General features: G+C 33.9%; 1 protein-coding gene across 6 annotated transcripts in view; it reads left to right on the top strand.

Annotated features, from left to right (window-relative positions):
• LOC140452119 (anoctamin-5-like) overlaps positions 1 to 18,325 on the top strand; it is a 127,185-nt gene that overhangs the window by 65,954 nt on the left and 42,906 nt on the right. For all 6 annotated transcript variants that reach the window (XM_072546205.1, XM_072546239.1, XM_072546231.1 and 3 more), the window contains 2 exons: positions 7,924 to 8,084; positions 13,429 to 13,661. In XM_072546205.1, coding sequence (XP_072402306.1) covers positions 7,924 to 8,084; positions 13,429 to 13,661 — 394 coding nt within the window. The remainder of the gene's footprint in view (positions 1 to 7,923; positions 8,085 to 13,428; positions 13,662 to 18,325) is intronic.

Below are 18,325 nucleotides of genomic sequence, written 5' to 3'. Positions count from 1 at the left end.
GATTTGATTATGGACTTGATCCACAACTAGCTCTTGGTTATTAATCTCCCGTTCGACTTCGCTTCTGATGGTATCGCGTCTAGCCTCTGGGATAAGATTATTTCTTATAATTACCCGATATTGATCTGCTATTCGCTGTTCAGATTCTCGACCGAGGTTAGTCACCTTGTAATAGAAACGCAAAATGTTTTCATTAATAGACACAGTCCATTTCATGCGCTGCCTCGGTCGTCCCGCTTGAGTGAGCGCCGGCTGATGTTCCAGCGCAGCACCTTCAGCGAGTGGAGCTCGTGGTGTTGTTTGGCTCATTTGTGGTTCTTCTTGTTGTTGGGCTGTAGCTGATTGTATGACAGGGGCCCGCCTCCTCAACACCTTGCCACCGACGTCCCGCATGCTGCCACGTCCAGCGCCGGCTCCAGACGTGCCCTGGCGATCCCCAGGCAGCGACCCTAAACATACATTATTAAACTCCATTTTCATGGGTGTGCATTTTATACCTACTGCCAGGTGTCAGTTTTTGTTCCACGGCAGGTATCCCTGCTACCCTCTGGGTATCGGTTCTAAGAATACCCAGAGAGCATCCCCCATTCGCAGGGGGCCGCGCCTGATAGAAGAACTGACAAAAACTCCCACAGGTTATTACTATTATTATTATTGTTATTATATGTATATATATATATATATATATATATATATATATACCTCTAGGATACATGTAAAATATATCTTGGCGGTCCCATACGCAAAAACATTTCCTCCTTGCTTACATCTACACCTCTTCTCCAATTGGACCAGAGAAATTAGCAAATAAAACGCACTTTTCGTGACATTCGTTGATATGGGTATCTAACAACTGCTACTGATAAATTTGGGGATAATAATATGTAATAAGCAAAATGTGCAAAAGAATAAACTTAGCTTTTTGCTTATAAACAATACATAAACAATGTATGATCATCATTTGATTTTAAATACTAAAGGTGAAGACCGGCAAATTATATGGAAAAGTGACACAAATTTACTAAAAAAGAATAAAAAATCCTTTAAATTAAAAGTTTATTTAAAAGTTATTTTTGTTAATTGGTTGCTTAATTATTACAAAAATAAATTCAAAAGTCGAGTCTTTGAAAATTCTTAATAACCCTTCTAAAAATGCACAAAAAACTTTAATTTTGCGTGATAACGGGGACAATATCACATGTATTTAGCTATAAAAATTTCAAGAAGTTTCACCTAATAGTTATTGAAAAATTGAAATTATTTATCCCCGAAAGTTTTTATCTACGACGTTATTATGCTTAAACTATTAGGTCTACATCAATTCTAAAAGCACCAATTTGAAGGGAAAGCCTTATTATATCAAATTAAATCATTTAATGAGGAAATACGAAACCGTACAGGAATTAGAGATACTCTTTCAGATAGAATACAAGGAAGGCAATTACAATGGTATGGTCACGTGATGAGAATGGAGGAGGAGCGGTGGCCAAAGAAAGCCTTAATGTATGTTCCGCCAGAAAGAAGGAAAAGGGGAAGACCACCAAATTCCTGGAGAAGAGAAATTACAAAAACAATGCAATCTAGAGGCTTAGAAGAGGGAGATTGGAGAAATATGAAAAGATGGAGGCTGAAATGCGGTAATCGGCAATCGCCGTAGGACCCCCGTTATATGATGATGATGATGAAATCATTTAATGATTAAATAATTTATGTTAAATATTGTAAAATAGGTTTAACAAAATACTGTGATTTAAAGCTTATAAACATTTAAAATAACTAAGACGCATCAATATATAGGAAGTTAATTTTTTTATTGAAGATGTCAACATGTTTACACGAATTTAAAAAAAAAATTCAATGTACTACGATACTTAAAACCCGAGTTAGCAGTGTTTTTTGTTTTTCGATTTTACTATTTCAAAAACTGAATTCATAAGTTCAAAATAAAAGTCAAAATATCTCTGGTTCTAATAAACGAAAAAGGTTTTTTTTTTAATTTGAAATACCTCGGTGCATAGATTATAAAAATTTAATTAGTTAATTTGTGAATTCTTTATTTAACTGAGTAATTTGTTTAAACAATTTAAAATAAATATTTATTTTGCAAAATTTTATTTTTCTCTTATTAGTAGTAGAAAGGGTTATGAAAAGATAGGTAACTTAAATATTTATGTATTATAGTTATAAATAGTATCCTTTAAAAAAAATTTTTTTTTTTTCAAAAAATAAAGATTTTATTTGCAAATCAAATCTAGACGTGTTAATTTTTCTTGAATTATGCTTATGATTTTTATTATTATTTGTTTTTTGACTGAAAAACATTACAAATATATTTTAAACAACTTAATTGTTATAAACTTTGTAAAATATATTTGTAATGTTTTTGAGAAAAAGTAATTGTAAAAATAATAAGCAGAATTCAAGAAAAATAATTAACACCTATAGATTTTTATTTTCAAATAAAAAATGGATTTTTGTAAAATCTATTGTTAAAAGATTTTATATATAACTATAATACATAAATAGTTAAGTTGCTTATTTTTTCATAACCTTTTCTGCATTTTTGTGATCTATGCTACGAGGTACCTTAAATGAATTAATTAATTTAAGTTGATTTAACATTAATTTTCGTTGATTGGAACTGAAGATATTGCGACTTTTATAAATTTGAATTTATGAATTCAGTTTTTGAAATTGTAAAATCGATTCTATTTTAAACTCTTTATCTTTGGCGCATCATGAACGACTCATTTTTAAAGAAAAGTTTTTAAATTGTTTTGTCTAAACTTGAACTTTAATCCTTCAAATGGTTCCATTTTAATTGCTTATTGGTTATAAACAACATCCCGTTGAATTTTTGAAAAAAAGGCTAACTCGGGTTTTAGGGGTCATAAGATATGTTTTTTTTTGGAATTCGAGTAAAAATGCCAAAATAGCGAAGACAAAGAAAAATAATTTCCTTCGTGTTAGTTTAATTATTGTTTATAAGCTTAAAATTACAGTACTTTTGCAAACCTATTTTCAAAATGTAACGTAAATTTTTAATTCGATAAATGATCTAATTTGATAAAATAAATCTTTCTCTTCAATTCGGTTCGTTCACAATTTATGTATGCTTAATAGTTTACGCATATTAACGTTGCAGATAGAAGCTTTCTGGGATAAACAATTTCAATTTTGCAATAACTGTTAATGAAACTTCTTGAAATTTTTAAAGCTGAATATTTGTGGAATTTGTCAGATTTTCATGCAAAATCAAAGTTTTTTGTGCATTTTTTAGAAAAGTTTTTAACAATTTTCAAAAAATTAACTTTTGAAGCTATTTTTGCAGTAATTAGGCAACAAAACTACAAAAATAACTTTCATTTTAAAGGATTTTCTATGCTTTTTCAGTAAAATTGTGTCACTTTTCCATATAATTTAGCGGTCTTTACCTTTAATATTTAAAATCTAATAGCGATCTTACATTTTTTACATATTGTTTATAACTAAAAAAGTGAGTATAATCGTTTGAATATTTTGTTTATTACATAGTGTTGTTAGCCATACATAGCCAAACGAATGTCACGAGAAAATCCCATGTTCTCTGGTCTAAATGTTATTGATGAATCTGATCATAATTTTGTATAAAAAAATAACTTTAGGTAGTATCATCTTGTACAGGTTGTTAATTTATATTTTTGTTATGAGGACCTTAAGTTATTGACAAATTTTAGTACAGTGTTTGTAAAATTGGTGTATTTTTATTTAATATTTTTTTAGTCAGGACTTTTACGATTCCGTGATTCTGTTTATTTATGTATTTTTTTGTTTATGCGACGAGTCAATACATATTTGATTAACTTTAAGGTTTATTTTATAGGTTCATTCTATCTGTTCCGAAAGTAAAATATTCTTATTCGAGGGGTAGTCCCTTGGAATGGACTGGCGCCCATTCTTACATCTGATTTCAGTCAAAAAAACTACTACATATTCCTCTGCTTGACAGAGTTTAGCTAGCTCGATACAGTGTGTCAATTTTAAAACTTATAATGGGCTATATCTCACGAACAAAAGCTGATATCGAAATATGCTGAAACCGTTTCTTGGTTAGTAAGGGGAAACTAAAATGACATGAAAGGGAACTCACCCCCATCAACCCCCAGGCCCCACCCACCACAACCAAAAAAGTTTAAATTGCAAACCCCTACTTGTGATGTATCATTGAAATGACTATAAAAAATGCTATCCAATGATATAAATATTAATTATACAGGGTGAAGCAATAATTGTAAAACTTTGGCTTAAATGGAAAATTTAATGAAGCTTTTGTTAATTCTGTTGATGACCCTGTATAATTATTGTTTAATAATTATACATAATATAAACTTAATTTACGGTTTTTTCATAACAAGTTGAAAACATTTGTTTTTTGGGTTCTCTCAGATTCAATAATGTTTGGCTTATTTGAGAATTTTAAATGTCATTAGTTTTCATCATTTGTAGGATCGGTACTGTCATTCAGCTGTAGTTGTCACGATGGTTTCCAGTATACCTGAAGGCGTGGAGATCATTTTCATATTTGCCTCCTAGAACCAGTGTTATTTACGAACAGCTCAAATATTTTATGAAAGGCATCCGGACAAAAATGTAAGTCACGTGTACGTCCGCGATTTAGTTGAAAAGTTTAGAGAAACGGGATCATTGCAAAATAAAAAGAGGTATGCCCCAAGATTACTGAATGAAGCATACCGAATTGAGGTCCTTGGAAATTTTGCAATAGAGCCTACTGCATCAACACGTCAAGTATGTCAAGCAATGACAAGACTTTCACATGAGTCGGTTAGAAAGGTGTTGAAGTTACATAAGTTTAACCCGTACAAAACACAAATTCTTCAAGAACTAGGCGATGATGATCCAGACCGACAAATTGAGTTTAGTGAACTCATAACTGAAAGAATTCGCGTTGAGCCGAGAATGTTTAAAAATATTTGTTTCACTGATGAATGTACTTTTATGCTGAATGGTAATGTAAATAAGCAAAACTATCGGTACTGGAACGATGCGAACCCGCATAGATTCAGAGAAGGTCACACTCAATATCCTGAAAAACTGAATATTTAGGGAGGAATATTAGGCTAGGCTATGATTGGCCCCTTGTTCATACCAGGCAATTTAAGTGGCGACATTTATCTCGATATGCTGGAAAACACCATCGAACCTTTAATTGTGCATGAATTAGAGAACCAAAGGGACGATCAAGGCAACCTAGCTCTAGACGAAGATTTGCTGCACTTCCAACTAGATGGAGCACGTCCTCACTATGCAGCTCCAGTTAGGCACTGGTTGGATACTAATTATCCGAACAAATGGATTGGAAGCAGAGGTCCTATTGAGTGGCCACCGAGGTCACCAGACTTACCGCCACCTGGCTTTTTTCTGTGGGGTTATCTCAAGTCAGTTGTTTATAAAACTCAACCTGCGTCACTTTGGGAATTGCGAGAAGGAATTACGCAAGCATGTCGCGCTATTACTAGAACAACATTTGCCAAAGTTCGTGCAGAATTTGAAAATAGGCTGTATGATTGTTTACAAAACAACGGAACCCACTTTGAACATTTACTTAATTGACATTTTTAACAAATTTGTAGTTCAACAAAAACCTCATTAAATTTTCCATTTATGCCAAAGTTTTACAATTATTGCTTCGCCCTTTATAATTGTTATCTATACCAATGGATAGTATTTTTTATAAGCTTTTCAATGATGTATCACAAGTAGGGGTTTGCAATTTAACTTTTTTGGTTGTGGTGGGTGGGCCTAGAGGGTTGATGGGGGTGAGTTCTCTCTCATATCATTTTAGTTCCCCCTTACTATAGTAAAAACGGTTTCAAGCATTTTTCGATATCATCTTTTGTTCGTAATGTGTAGCCCATTGTAAGTTTTAAAATTGACACACTGTGTATCCCTATGTCTCCCCTTTTTCTTGCTAGAGTCTTGAAGGGTGGGGTGACAAGATAGTTAATATCAGAATAAAACTATTGAGTAATCAGTCAAGTAATGATAAAAAAGATCATTAGCAGTGACGAGTCGTGGGTTTACGGTGATGATTCCGAAACAAAACACCTTTCGCAATTTAAACTTGCGTTAAATTATTATATTTTTTTATTATGAAGCTGTTGTGCAAGATGAATATGCTTGAAGAGGTCGGACATGCAACAAATAATTTTATATTTAAGTTCTTAAAATAATGCGTGGCGGTATTTAGGCAAGCCTCGACTGATTTCTTCATCACGATAATAATTAGATCTTCATCGAATCTTGTGCAACCGTTTTTGGCAAAACATAAGATTTCCCAACTCCGCCATTTTCAGTTCACTGCCAACTAGCATCCTGCAACTTTTTGTGTTTTCAAAACTGAAAGTGTCTTTTAGAATGGTACATTTCGATGTTGTATATCGTACAGACGATTCAAAGTTTAATACTTATCCTAAAGAACCAATGAGGTATATTGCAATTTCGAATGGGATTATTTATAAGCATGTGGTAAGACCGTGGTTTGAAATTATTTTTTCCTGTCGTCTACTACATACGTTTCGTAACTGATGGTGCTTTGCTTTTGGACGAAATTATTTACATCGGTCGCGATTTATTCGGATTAAACCCTCCTACCCTAACCGCTTAGAATTTTTTCTGAAGTGGTACTGATACTGACTTACTCCAAAATATCCAATTTTGTTTTCCTATATTCATCTATTTTTATTTTTAGTGCTTGAGATTTAGACATCTCTACGTAATAAAGCATTAAATTTGATGCTCATATATTTCCTTCGCGCACTTTACAAATACATATCACAAAGGATGCAGTCAAAATATTATTAGTATTTTCTTGAAATTCTGCTTATTCTTCCATTTCATCTGACATTGGTTCAATCCATCTTAACAACAATATTATATTTTTAAGTACAATGCAGATCCATTACATAACAAGGAATCACTACTGTTCTAAACTCTGAAGGCACTAACTCAGTACAATTACCGTAGAATACACAATGACAATTATCGCAGATGATAATTTTATCATTTTTCCTGAAGACCGACCTACATTTTGCACATAAATTATTATCGGTCATGATTACACCTGTAGAAAAATATTCGCTACACCACTGGAACTTAAAATGTTTTTTTTTTAATTAACGGAATGGCGCTGAAAAATTTCAGTTATAATCGGAATAAATCAGGTAAAAATAAACTAAATGTGAAATGATAACTTATATGTATGGATTGGGATATTGACTAAGAAACATGTATTTTAAAACTCACCGTATTATGATATGCCTTATAGCATTATATAGATGACGATTTACTTTTAACCACGCTAATGTCGATCTGAACAGGAAAATCCCTTACTTGTATTAAACTCGATTTTAAACTCTTCAATTATAATCACGATCGTTGCCGCATCGCCTTGAATGTCTGCTGCAGTTGCAGACGAAACTTCAGGAAGAAATAATTCTATACACTACGTCATCTATCCATTCTATATACTAGTTCTATCTACTGCCTATAAAGTCAGAAAATCAAGTAGCATTACAGTCAAATGGTAGTTATGTTCAGCAACAGTATTGAGTTAGGTGACTAGATTTTTATATCTGAATAGCATATCGTGAATAGAGGCACAACTTAAGCATTTTCGCCGATATAAACATAATGTTCTAAATGGTCTAATATAATAATAGGCATAATGTGAATCTAGATATTAAGCCGTGAAAGTAATTTTATGTCCTAAATCAAGTGTGAAAATTTTTAATATCTCGTTTGTTTAAATTTAAACAACAGGGGAGTCATTTAGCTAATTGCTTTTGGGTTATGTTTCTATAATAGTAATAGAATACAGTAATGTAAATATGTTAAAAGAATACATTTTAATTTTTGTTATTTTAGTGAAGATATTTGTCACGAAAAAATTAAAGAAAAAATGTGTCCTCAATGTGATGTATGGTGTGATTATTGGAAGATATCTGAATCGTGTGTCCATTCAAGAATAACATATCTATTTGACAATCCGACAACTGTATTTTTTGCAATATTTATGTCAGTTTGGGGTAAGTTCATTTAATTTATTTATTAATAACAATAAAACTATAAACTTAATTTAATTATCAGAGGCTTTCGAGATCTTCTTTTTTAGGATACATTGTATCTGGGGTATATAGGACGTGGTTTGGAATTATTTTTTCCTGAACATAACCATGGAGCTCTCCGGGAGGAAACCATACTTATCCAAAACGAAAAAGCTGGTAAAGAAATTTAAAAGTGTACGAGGAGCAGATACGGTGTCAGACCATACGTTAGTCAGTGCCAAAATAAATATGAAGCTAACCAGAGGCAAAACCCTAAAGTCAAACAGAAGAAAAAGATACAATGACGACGCTCTTATTCAAGAAAAAAAAAACAAGAACCGATGACTGAAAATAAATCTATTAACAACGATTCATGTGGAGCAAATATGGAAAAACTTTAAGGATTAAACATGTAAACCAAACCGTTGGGATGAAAAAATAAGGAAACAAGAATTGTGTAGCTCCAGATACACTACAGCCACTAATCAAAGAAAAATGTGTTCTTCTTATAGCGCGTTATTACTATATGTGGGAAATTTTATGTCTGCTTATTACTGAATTTTTAATATTTTTTTAAAGTAACACCACACATTTAAGTTCTTTAAAATTTAAAAAATCCTTATACCTAATAATAATCATTTATTTTATTCATTTTATTTTAATTTTATTTAATCTTATTTAATTTTATTTTATGTTTTTTATTTAATTTTTTTTTTATTTTATCTTATTTTAATTTTATTTTTTCATCATTTTATATTTTATCCATTATCATTATTATCTTATACTTACTTATGTTTAATTACTTTATTTTGATATTATGTCATTATATTCTAAAAAATAGTATGCATACATATAAGCCGATGAACATAGTAATAAGTGTATATTATGTATATTGCATATGTATATAATGCTCGGTCATGCATAAGAAGTATTCACTTCAAAAATAAAACATTGGTGTAATAGTAAGAATATTTTTTTTAAATGGGCGATTTAAGAATATCCACGAAATGACGAAATATTACTCTTGAGTACCACTTGTAAAATAATGTCAAAGATCATAATGAACAGATTGAAGCCGCAACTAGACAAAAGACAAAGATGTAACCAAGCAGGCTTTCGTGCAAACCGATCTACTAGCAATATACATTACAATACTACGGAATACAAAATCTTTTCCCCGACGCAGCGAAAAATCCAATACTTATGTAGAGCAACCGACAGATCCCGGAGGGACACGATGGTTACAAATAGCGCAGATACTCGAGGAAAACCATCAGCAAGTGGCGTGTACAACAGGAGGCCATACATATTTTTTCGCATCGCCTTTGATAATATGTGCCGCAGTTATAGTCCAAACTTTTGGAAGGAATAATTCCAGACCGCGGCCTATAAACCCCGAATGCAATGTACCATTAATTTTGTTATTGTATACCTGTGACTGTGTGTACAGTGATAAGAAGAATGTCCAGATACTGTCAGTAGTTCATTATTTTCAATGTTTTTCTAGAACTGTCAAAATTATTCGATTTATTGTGGTGAAATATGTTGATTAGTATTTAATAAGAATTTACCAGATCAGTATAAATCAAACGGTATATCTTGCATTGCGCAAGAGAAATTGACATGAGCGCTTTCGAACTAGGCTAGTGTGGAAATGATGAAAACTCGAGAGAGTTGCGGGACATAACAGTGCCATATTGGAAGGGTTTAAGATCATCAGAAGAGGATCAGCTACAAAATACTTCGGACCAGAGCCGTAGAAAGGCCAAAAAGCACCGTTCGCAACCGGAAAAGAACCCAGGATCCGAACAACTCTTACTGGGAAGGTACACCGGTCAAGTACATGGCAAAACGTGTATTGAATGAGCATCTGTTAAAAGTGTTCAGAGTTCAGAGTTAAAAATCAGTTCAGAGCCATATCAGGCTTCTTTAATGGACGTGTATCAGTCAGAGACACTTGCATACAACTGGACTGTTTCATGGAGGCTTAAACTGCAGAGTGCTAGGAACTCTCGGTTCTATGAGGATATACTTCACATGAAGTGCTTCACACAGTTGACAATTTTATTATTCAGAATCAGGACCATACGGTTTATATATTCGTTCTTAAGATTTCCTTAGCAGCCAATTCTGTGACCTCCGGTAACTTAGTGGCCTGTATTTGTCTAGCGTATTTCGCTTTTCCCTTAATTCTAATCAATAGTATTTCCATTTTTTGAATGGCAATATAGATTTTTCTCGCTTCGTACATTGTTCTAACGTTCCATATGCCTATCTTTATTGTTCTTCACAATAAGAGCACTCTTAGGCATCTGCCATTATTTGAAACGTATTTTAGTTCTTGAGGGTTTCTATTGATGATGACCTGGAAAGCCCTACGGTCTAATCTGGATTTATCTTCCCTGTCGGATCATCACTCGAATTTCTTCAATTCCAATTTTCATGATCAGTAGTTATTCTTTTCTTTCTTCTTCGGCTTTTTCTTATTATGAGTTCGCCGTTTTTGTCCTTCACAGCTCTATATTTACCCAGTCATCTGCTCTGGGGGTCTCTATCTATAAAAACATACATAGCATTTCCTATGTATGTTTTTCCTTTCTTCGTCTCTGTCTTCTTCCCAGCGGGTCCCAGTCCAATATTCTTTTTGGCCACATATGCTCTGGTATTGTTTGTACATGCCCGTACCACAACTGGGCTCTGTTTTCCAACTTTTTTTGTAATTGAGCATACTATGACCAGTAGCTGAAGTATGTATATTTCCTATAATCAAGATACTTATAATAAGTGTTTAGTGCAGTGTTTTACTTTTGCCGTCTGTATCTTTATGAATTTAACTAATTACTAGTTCCTCCGTCTTCGGGATTAAATATCTTCAGTACAAAAGAGTACTCTGTTATGTATGAACTTCCACCCGCAGCTGTTGGTCAATAATTTGTTCTTCAGAGAATCGTTAATTTAATGGCAAGGTGCAACTCTGCGAAATCACCACACTCTTTTTCTTTATTGTAGTAACTATTCGTTTCGGATGTTGGCGACCATCATGGCAATCTGTACTTTGTATTATTTTGTGGTTTTTGTATTGAACCATGTACGTAGATTCTTAAGCCAGGAGATCCTTCGTCTTCCTGGGTCTCGTTTTCCTTCTACTTTTCCCTGTAAAATTAGTTGCAGCAATCCATATATTTGCTGTTCCTCATTATGTGACCGGGTTATTAGATTTTGGCTGATTTTATTGTGGTTAATAGCGCTTTATCTTTTTGTATTCTTAATAAATCATCCTGATTAGTAACGTGGTCGATATAAGATATCTTTGGGATTCGACGATAAAGCCACATTTCGATAAATTTTCTTGCAGGTAGCGTGTTTGAATGGGTATTGATAAATCATGACATTTGAATAGCTGAGCCATTTTTTGAAATGCAGATCTTGCTTTAGCCTACATTTGATTTTGCTGTTCCTTCTTAGAGATGATCATACATTTTATTTGTTAATGTTTAGTGAAAGTCCATATCTCTTACTTACTTATGTGACCCTATATATTAACTCCTAGAGGGCTTTATATCAGTCAGCTAATACCACCGTATCGTCCACGTATCTGATATTATTAATACATTCTCCGTTAATTCGAATTCCGGCTTTAACATCATCTATTGCTTTTTGACAGATTTCCTCAGAGTATATGTTGAACATCAGGAGTGATAGTATACATCCCTGTCGGACCCCACGTTTGATTTTTATATCATCTGATTCTCTCTATATGAATAGAAGATGTTTGATTTCAGTAAAGATTGTTAATAATTCTTAGTTTACAGGTGTTTTTCCAATATTGATATTATAAAAGGGCACGAATATCTGATTGAGTTATTTCATATGGATGTTATATCGCAGGTAATCTGCATCCCGATCTAATTTGCATTTACTCTATAGCTTGCACGAAATTTTTCAAAAAACATTAGCATTGATTTCCCTTGTTATGAGCGCACTTGGACGTCACGGTCGGAATAGGACGATTCACACTTTCCGAAGGTTCTCGAAAAGTCCGAAAGAAAGATTTTTATGACATCCCGACTCGACGTACCAATGACTCATCAGCTGTTTTGGTCGAGCGCACATTGATCGGTACGGATGTTCTGCCGTTTCAGTTGAATTGTTTAAGTGATTGATAATGGTGAATGTCTGTAAACTAATTATGTTGGTGCATAACTACCCTGAACTGTACAATTTACTTCACCCGGAATACTGTCCTAATACAAGAGCGGTTCCTACCGACCGTCCGCTCTGTACTGACCGAATCAGTGGGTGCACTCCTCTTAAACTGTATATATTAACATATACTGAGCAGTCTGTAGAGCTAATTGACGACACCATCTTTTTTTTGTTCGTTGTTTGTTGTGTCTCCGCCTTACATCAAGTAAATATAGCAGCGTCGCTTTTGGTGGGGGTGAGGGAGAGAGTTATGAGTTTCAATGCGCTACAAAGAGACACATCGAACAACAACAAGAGGTTTTGTCGTCAATACGCGCAGCCAGTATGTTCGGTTTGTATTAATATATACGCCTATGGCTTAGCTTAAGCCTCTGAAATATATCATTTATAGGTTCTTCTCCTTGATTTGCCGTGACGAATGTTGAAATTGGTGACCTTATTGGAAGCTTCTTATCTGCAGCAGCGCGGAATGGGTGCACAGATGTTTTGTTGAACCAGGTTCTGATATTCTTTAATCAGGATATTCTTCTTCTTACTGGACCTCGTTTTCCAAACGTTTTTTGTTGCAGAGGATGGCTTGTAGGAGGGAATATCTGGATTCATTTCGCATAATGTGTCCGCAGTATTGTAGCTTTCGAGATTTGATGATGGTCAGTAGATACATTCAAAATTTACAAGGAGAATAGGAAATCTCTTTACACAACCAATCAAAAGGTGGCCTCTGGTTTCAACCGCCAGTTATACTGTTGTTCCAGAATAGTTGTCTAGTATTATTAATAGAGTATTCCAAGTAACACCAAATGATAGTGGGATTCAAAGCCAACCCCAGATATTTAGCCTTACTTGTGCTGAAGAATTCAAATGAAGGACTTGAAAAATAGCATTAAAAACCAAATATTTGATAAAAAGAGAGGATGAGTGTAAAACATACTCCCATTTATAATAATAGGCACTTACAAGCTGTAAAGGTTCACAAATTTTATTAGAACTACAGTATCGTAAGAATTTTAAGGAGTGATAGCATTCCTTTTTTTTGTCACTGTGTCGGATAAACTAATTAGCACAACCTGACTTAACTCTAACTTTAAATATAAATTTTGATCACATATTTCTGTTGTAGCGACTTTATTTTTGGAAATGTGGAAAAGATATTCGGCAGAAATAACACATAGATGGGACGTCTCAGGTTTTGATATACAGGAAGAACATCCACGACCTCAGTATTTAGCGCGCTTAGCTCATGTCAAACAAAAAGAAGTTAATGTCGTTACAAATACAATGGAACCGCGTGTGCCGTTTTGGAAATTAAGGGTCCCCATGACGATATTGAGCTTCTCTGTCGTTCTACTTTTAGTAAGCAAATTTTTTAGCTTTGGGCGTGTTATTGTCGCAATCTAATTGAATTTATATTTTAAATAAATAAATTACCCGAAACAATTTATTGATTTCTAATAAATTAATTACAATATTAATCAATAAATTCAAACTAGATTTTGCTGCTTTTCTAAATATTTCAATATGTGTTTACTATTTATTAGTGGATGGTGAACAGATTTAAGGTAAAACAATTTTTTATTTATTGATTTCCATAGACTACAACAAGATTAGCGTAACACTCTTATTAATAATATGTAAAATTCCAAATCGTCGATCTGTTCGTCGTAATACAGATTTCTTGGACTTTATTAGGCGTTATGCAATTGGCTTTTATTTTACATCTTCTATTTATTCATGATTCCCACTACAGTCTTCATGAAACAATCCCATTGTATGCAGGTGTTCCTTGCCTAGCGTATGTCCAGTAAGGAGGCGTGTTATGATTTTTAGCTGATCCTGCTTGCTTTCCGCAATTGTCGCATATTCTTTCCAAATACATTTTGCTATGAGCTTGACATGGTATACATTCCCAGTGGGAGTTATGTTATGTTCGGGTCCTTGCTTTTTTTAAAGACTCTTTGAACAGCTTTTAACGTAGCTGTTTCGTTGTCGTGTATTTCTCTATGACCTGGAATCCCTACCAGTATGACACTATTATGATCCGCCAGTCTATCGAGTTCTTCTCAGCATTTCCACACTAACCTAGAGACTATCTTAGCACCTTGATTATCTGCGCTGCTTGATTATCTACGCATATATTAATCTGCTTAAAAGCATCGTGTGTTAAAGTTAAAAAGTATCATGTTGATTTATCTTGAATATTGCAAGATAAATTATTAAATGCATAAATTCTAACAATATAACTACCCTCTGACAGCTGGGACCAATGTGTAACAATGAAACTCCTACTTTGGGGAGCCAATTGCACAAGGCTTCGTCTAGTTCAGTCCCTCAGGTATGAGAGCGTCTTATCTTAATTGCAAATATGAAAAATTTGTTTGGCTGAGACAAATAAAACTTGATATTAACTAATCATGTTTAAATAATGAATATGTTGCTTGTGTGAGTCCATTTTAAAAAAGAGGTAAAAGAAATAAATTAGACTTACTCACAATCAATTTAATTTTACTACCCAAGACGATCGGTTTCGCTTTCTAAAATTTGCAAAGCATCATCAGGTCAGTGGTACAAAGTAAATTAAATGCTGAAATTATAAAAAGCCCATATTAGGGTGCTGTCTTATAAAGATATAGATCAGAAAAGTTATAGTAATTATGCCAATATTACATGTCTGTGTTTATTAATATGCATAAAATTGCTTTAGCAGACAAAGTAACAACCCACAAATTGGTAAGAGAAAAAATCTGTTAAATTGTAATAAATTAGAAATAAACAAAATACTACTTACATTCCGGTACAAGAGTTTTTGTATAATGATTGGTGATATATAGTTCAAACTATCCCGTATTGTTGATAATGGGTGATCTTCGTTTAATGGTGTAACTGTCAGACTTGTCAGAGATCTTCAAGACTTTTTTTAATCATTAGTTCCGTTTATGTTTTTATTTTTAGACTTAGAAGTATCAATGCTAGGGCTATAATCAGCCAGGGTTCGCGAGTTTTCTGTGGCATCTCTTAAGACAACACTTTTTCACCCATAATTTGCTGTTATGGTGCGGCTGCCTATGATTTACTGATTGAGCATGGTGAAGTGTTTATGGGGTGTGTGGGTATGTGTATATATGACAGTGTGTTCAATCAACAAATTTACAGTAACGAGATTACATTGTAGAATTGTTTGGAGAAAAGCTAAAACGAGGAGAATTTAAATACCTTGGCTCCTACATATCGGAAAATGGGACACTAGATCGAAAAATTGGGAAAGGGTTAAAAGGAAAGATATACAAGAGTGTGGTGGGACCAGAAATGTGGGGTGACTACAAACATGACTCATATGTCATGCTTTTAGTTGATCTGGGGGTTTTTATTTGGTTATGCATTTCTATCGCCCTGTCTTATATGCACATAGGATGTTCTCTATTAGGGCACACCGTGTCGGGGTTGAGAACTTTCCCACCACGGTTAACATGTCTTAGTTGTTCTTGTATAGTATAACTGTAAGATGGTTATTGAACCCATACTCGGTCGCTAGACCCTTGTTTGTTATCTACTAACCCAGAGAAGTAAACAGAAAAAGTTCCCTATTGGGCACTCTGAACCGACCAGCTATTTGATAAGTTTTTAAGTAGTTTAGACATACAACAAAAACCTATATATTTTATACCAACAAGGTAAATTCTCCTAATCGTCCTAGCTTTTCTCGATGCAATTCTACGTCCCCAACCATTCCTCCTCCTCCCAACCACATATACTCCGCTTTCGACCAGCTAACCTGAAGTCCACCCTCTTCAATAGCCTTTCTCCAACACTCCAACTTCTCGTTTAACATTTCTTTGGTCTCCTCTACTAACACGATATCATCAGCAAAAAGCATTGACCAAGGAGCCCCGTCCCTTACTTTCTCTGTCAGTACATACATAACAAGATTAAACAGGTAAGAACTCAGTGAAGAGCCTTGATGCAAACCAACCGTCACTGAAAAATTTGCGGTCAATCCGACAGCAGTCCTTACTTTGGTGTACGCTCCCTCATACATATCCTTCACGAGCCTTACGTACTTCTCAGGAACTCATTTCTCCTTCATACACTTCCATAGCTCTTGTCTAGGAACAGTGTCGTATGCCTTCTCAATGTCCATAAATATCAAATGTAGCTCTCTTTTCTTCTCGCTGTATTTCTCTATCAAATGTTTCAACGCAAACAAGGCATCCGTTATCCTCCTTCCTGGCATAAACCCAAACTGTTCTTCTCCTATCTCTCCTTAACCTTCGCCCTACAGCTCTCTCCCAAATTTTCATTGTCCTATCCCAATTAACTTTATTATCCCTATATAGTTCTTACAGTCCTGAATGTTCCTTTATCTGTATACAATCATCACATATAATGTTAACGTTGGTATTGCCTGTATTCAGTTATTCTCATTATTCTATCACTTCTTTTGGGTACCCTTACAAGATGTTCAAAATAATACCTAGTTCATTTCTGCTGTGACTGTTCGAACTACTATATATTAACTTGCATCCATCTCCAAGACCTCTCTTTAGCTGTCATGCTTCCGATGTTGAGAGTTGCAACTCTCAGCTAGAAAAAGTTATCTAGAATAAACAATTTAAATAACATTTAAATTGTTTAAGGAATTATTAAAAGTATAAATTTTAAAATAAAAAAAGCAACAAATTATTATATAAATATTTAAACAACGTTCTGCTAAAACTTTTTCCATGAACTACACAACTATTACTTGGAATTTCGTTATAAGTGCTTTATGTAAACTTAATTTTTCAACTTTTAATAATTGTTAAACGTTTATTTAATTCACTGCAGGAAATATATTAGTGTTTGTCTATAATACTTTCCAAATAACTGGTCGGGATTAGATTCACGCGAAAACACGTATTGCTCTGGGTTTCTAATAGCCGGATAAGATTGAGTCGTGCTTACCCATTGGTGCAAGTGAAGACAATATTTGGGTTGTTTGATAGACGGATAGAAGATTTTTGAAGACAAAAATTGATAGTAGAAGTGTAATTATTTCTTAAGTTTATATCTAAATTAGTAATTAGAATACAGTGTTATCCTATAGGCTAATGTCTTGACTTTAGAGCACATTACTGTTCATGTTTGACGTGATAAGACCTTCTCCATGGACAAATCCTCTTCAACCATTTTTAGACCTGCTGGCCAATTTCTCTTGAGTCTCCTGTTATGGGCCTGTAGTAATAGCAAGTTTGTGTGGGTTTCTAATTTATTAAGGTGTTTTGTGTTTTGTCTTTGAATGGCGGTCTTTAACATAATCTATTTTTAGGTCTTTGTGTAGTTTTTGATTGGAGACATACCATGGTGCATCTGTTATCATGTATTTTGGATTGACTTCTTTGTGTTATAGAGATGTTCGACTTGCTTACGCATCCCCATAGTTCCGCCCCATATGTCCAGGTGGGTTTTATGACTATTTATAAATAAGAAGTTAGTTTTCTAATGATACTTTGGACTTTCTACCGATTAGCCAGTAAATATCTTTTACTTTCAAATCAATTTGTTTGCGTTTTTTGGTTATGTGTTCTTTTCTGGTTAGTCCTCTGTCTAGGTGAATTCCTAAATGGACATCTGTTGTGTATAGTACATATAGGGGTGGACTTCCTTGTGGTAGATAACTCTCTGTCGCTTAGAAAAGATCTTAATAATTTGAAAGAGGTGATGGGGAGATCCCTTTTAAGCTTGAATCATAATCCTATCTGCCACACTTTGTCAAAGGCTTGACTGACATCTAGAAACACCGTGATGCAAACCTGTATGTCTTCTAACCCTTAATTTATATTATGAATAATTCTATGGACTTGTTTAACAGTTGAGTGTTTCCCTCTGAAGCCAAATTGGTGAGTTGATATCCATTCTTGACTAACAGGATCAGAATTAATTCTTTATATCAGCAGTGTTTCCAGTATTTTGGAGATAATATGTAACCAACTTATTGGTCGATATGATGTGACATTATTTAAGTGTAAATTACGATTAAACAA

Source organism: Diabrotica undecimpunctata, chromosome 1 (assembly GCF_040954645.1).
Source record: "Diabrotica undecimpunctata isolate CICGRU chromosome 1, icDiaUnde3, whole genome shotgun sequence".
In the NCBI taxonomy this organism is placed as follows: Eukaryota; Metazoa; Arthropoda; class Insecta; order Coleoptera; family Chrysomelidae; genus Diabrotica; species Diabrotica undecimpunctata.
This window is presented reverse-complemented; position numbering and strand designations above follow the sequence as displayed.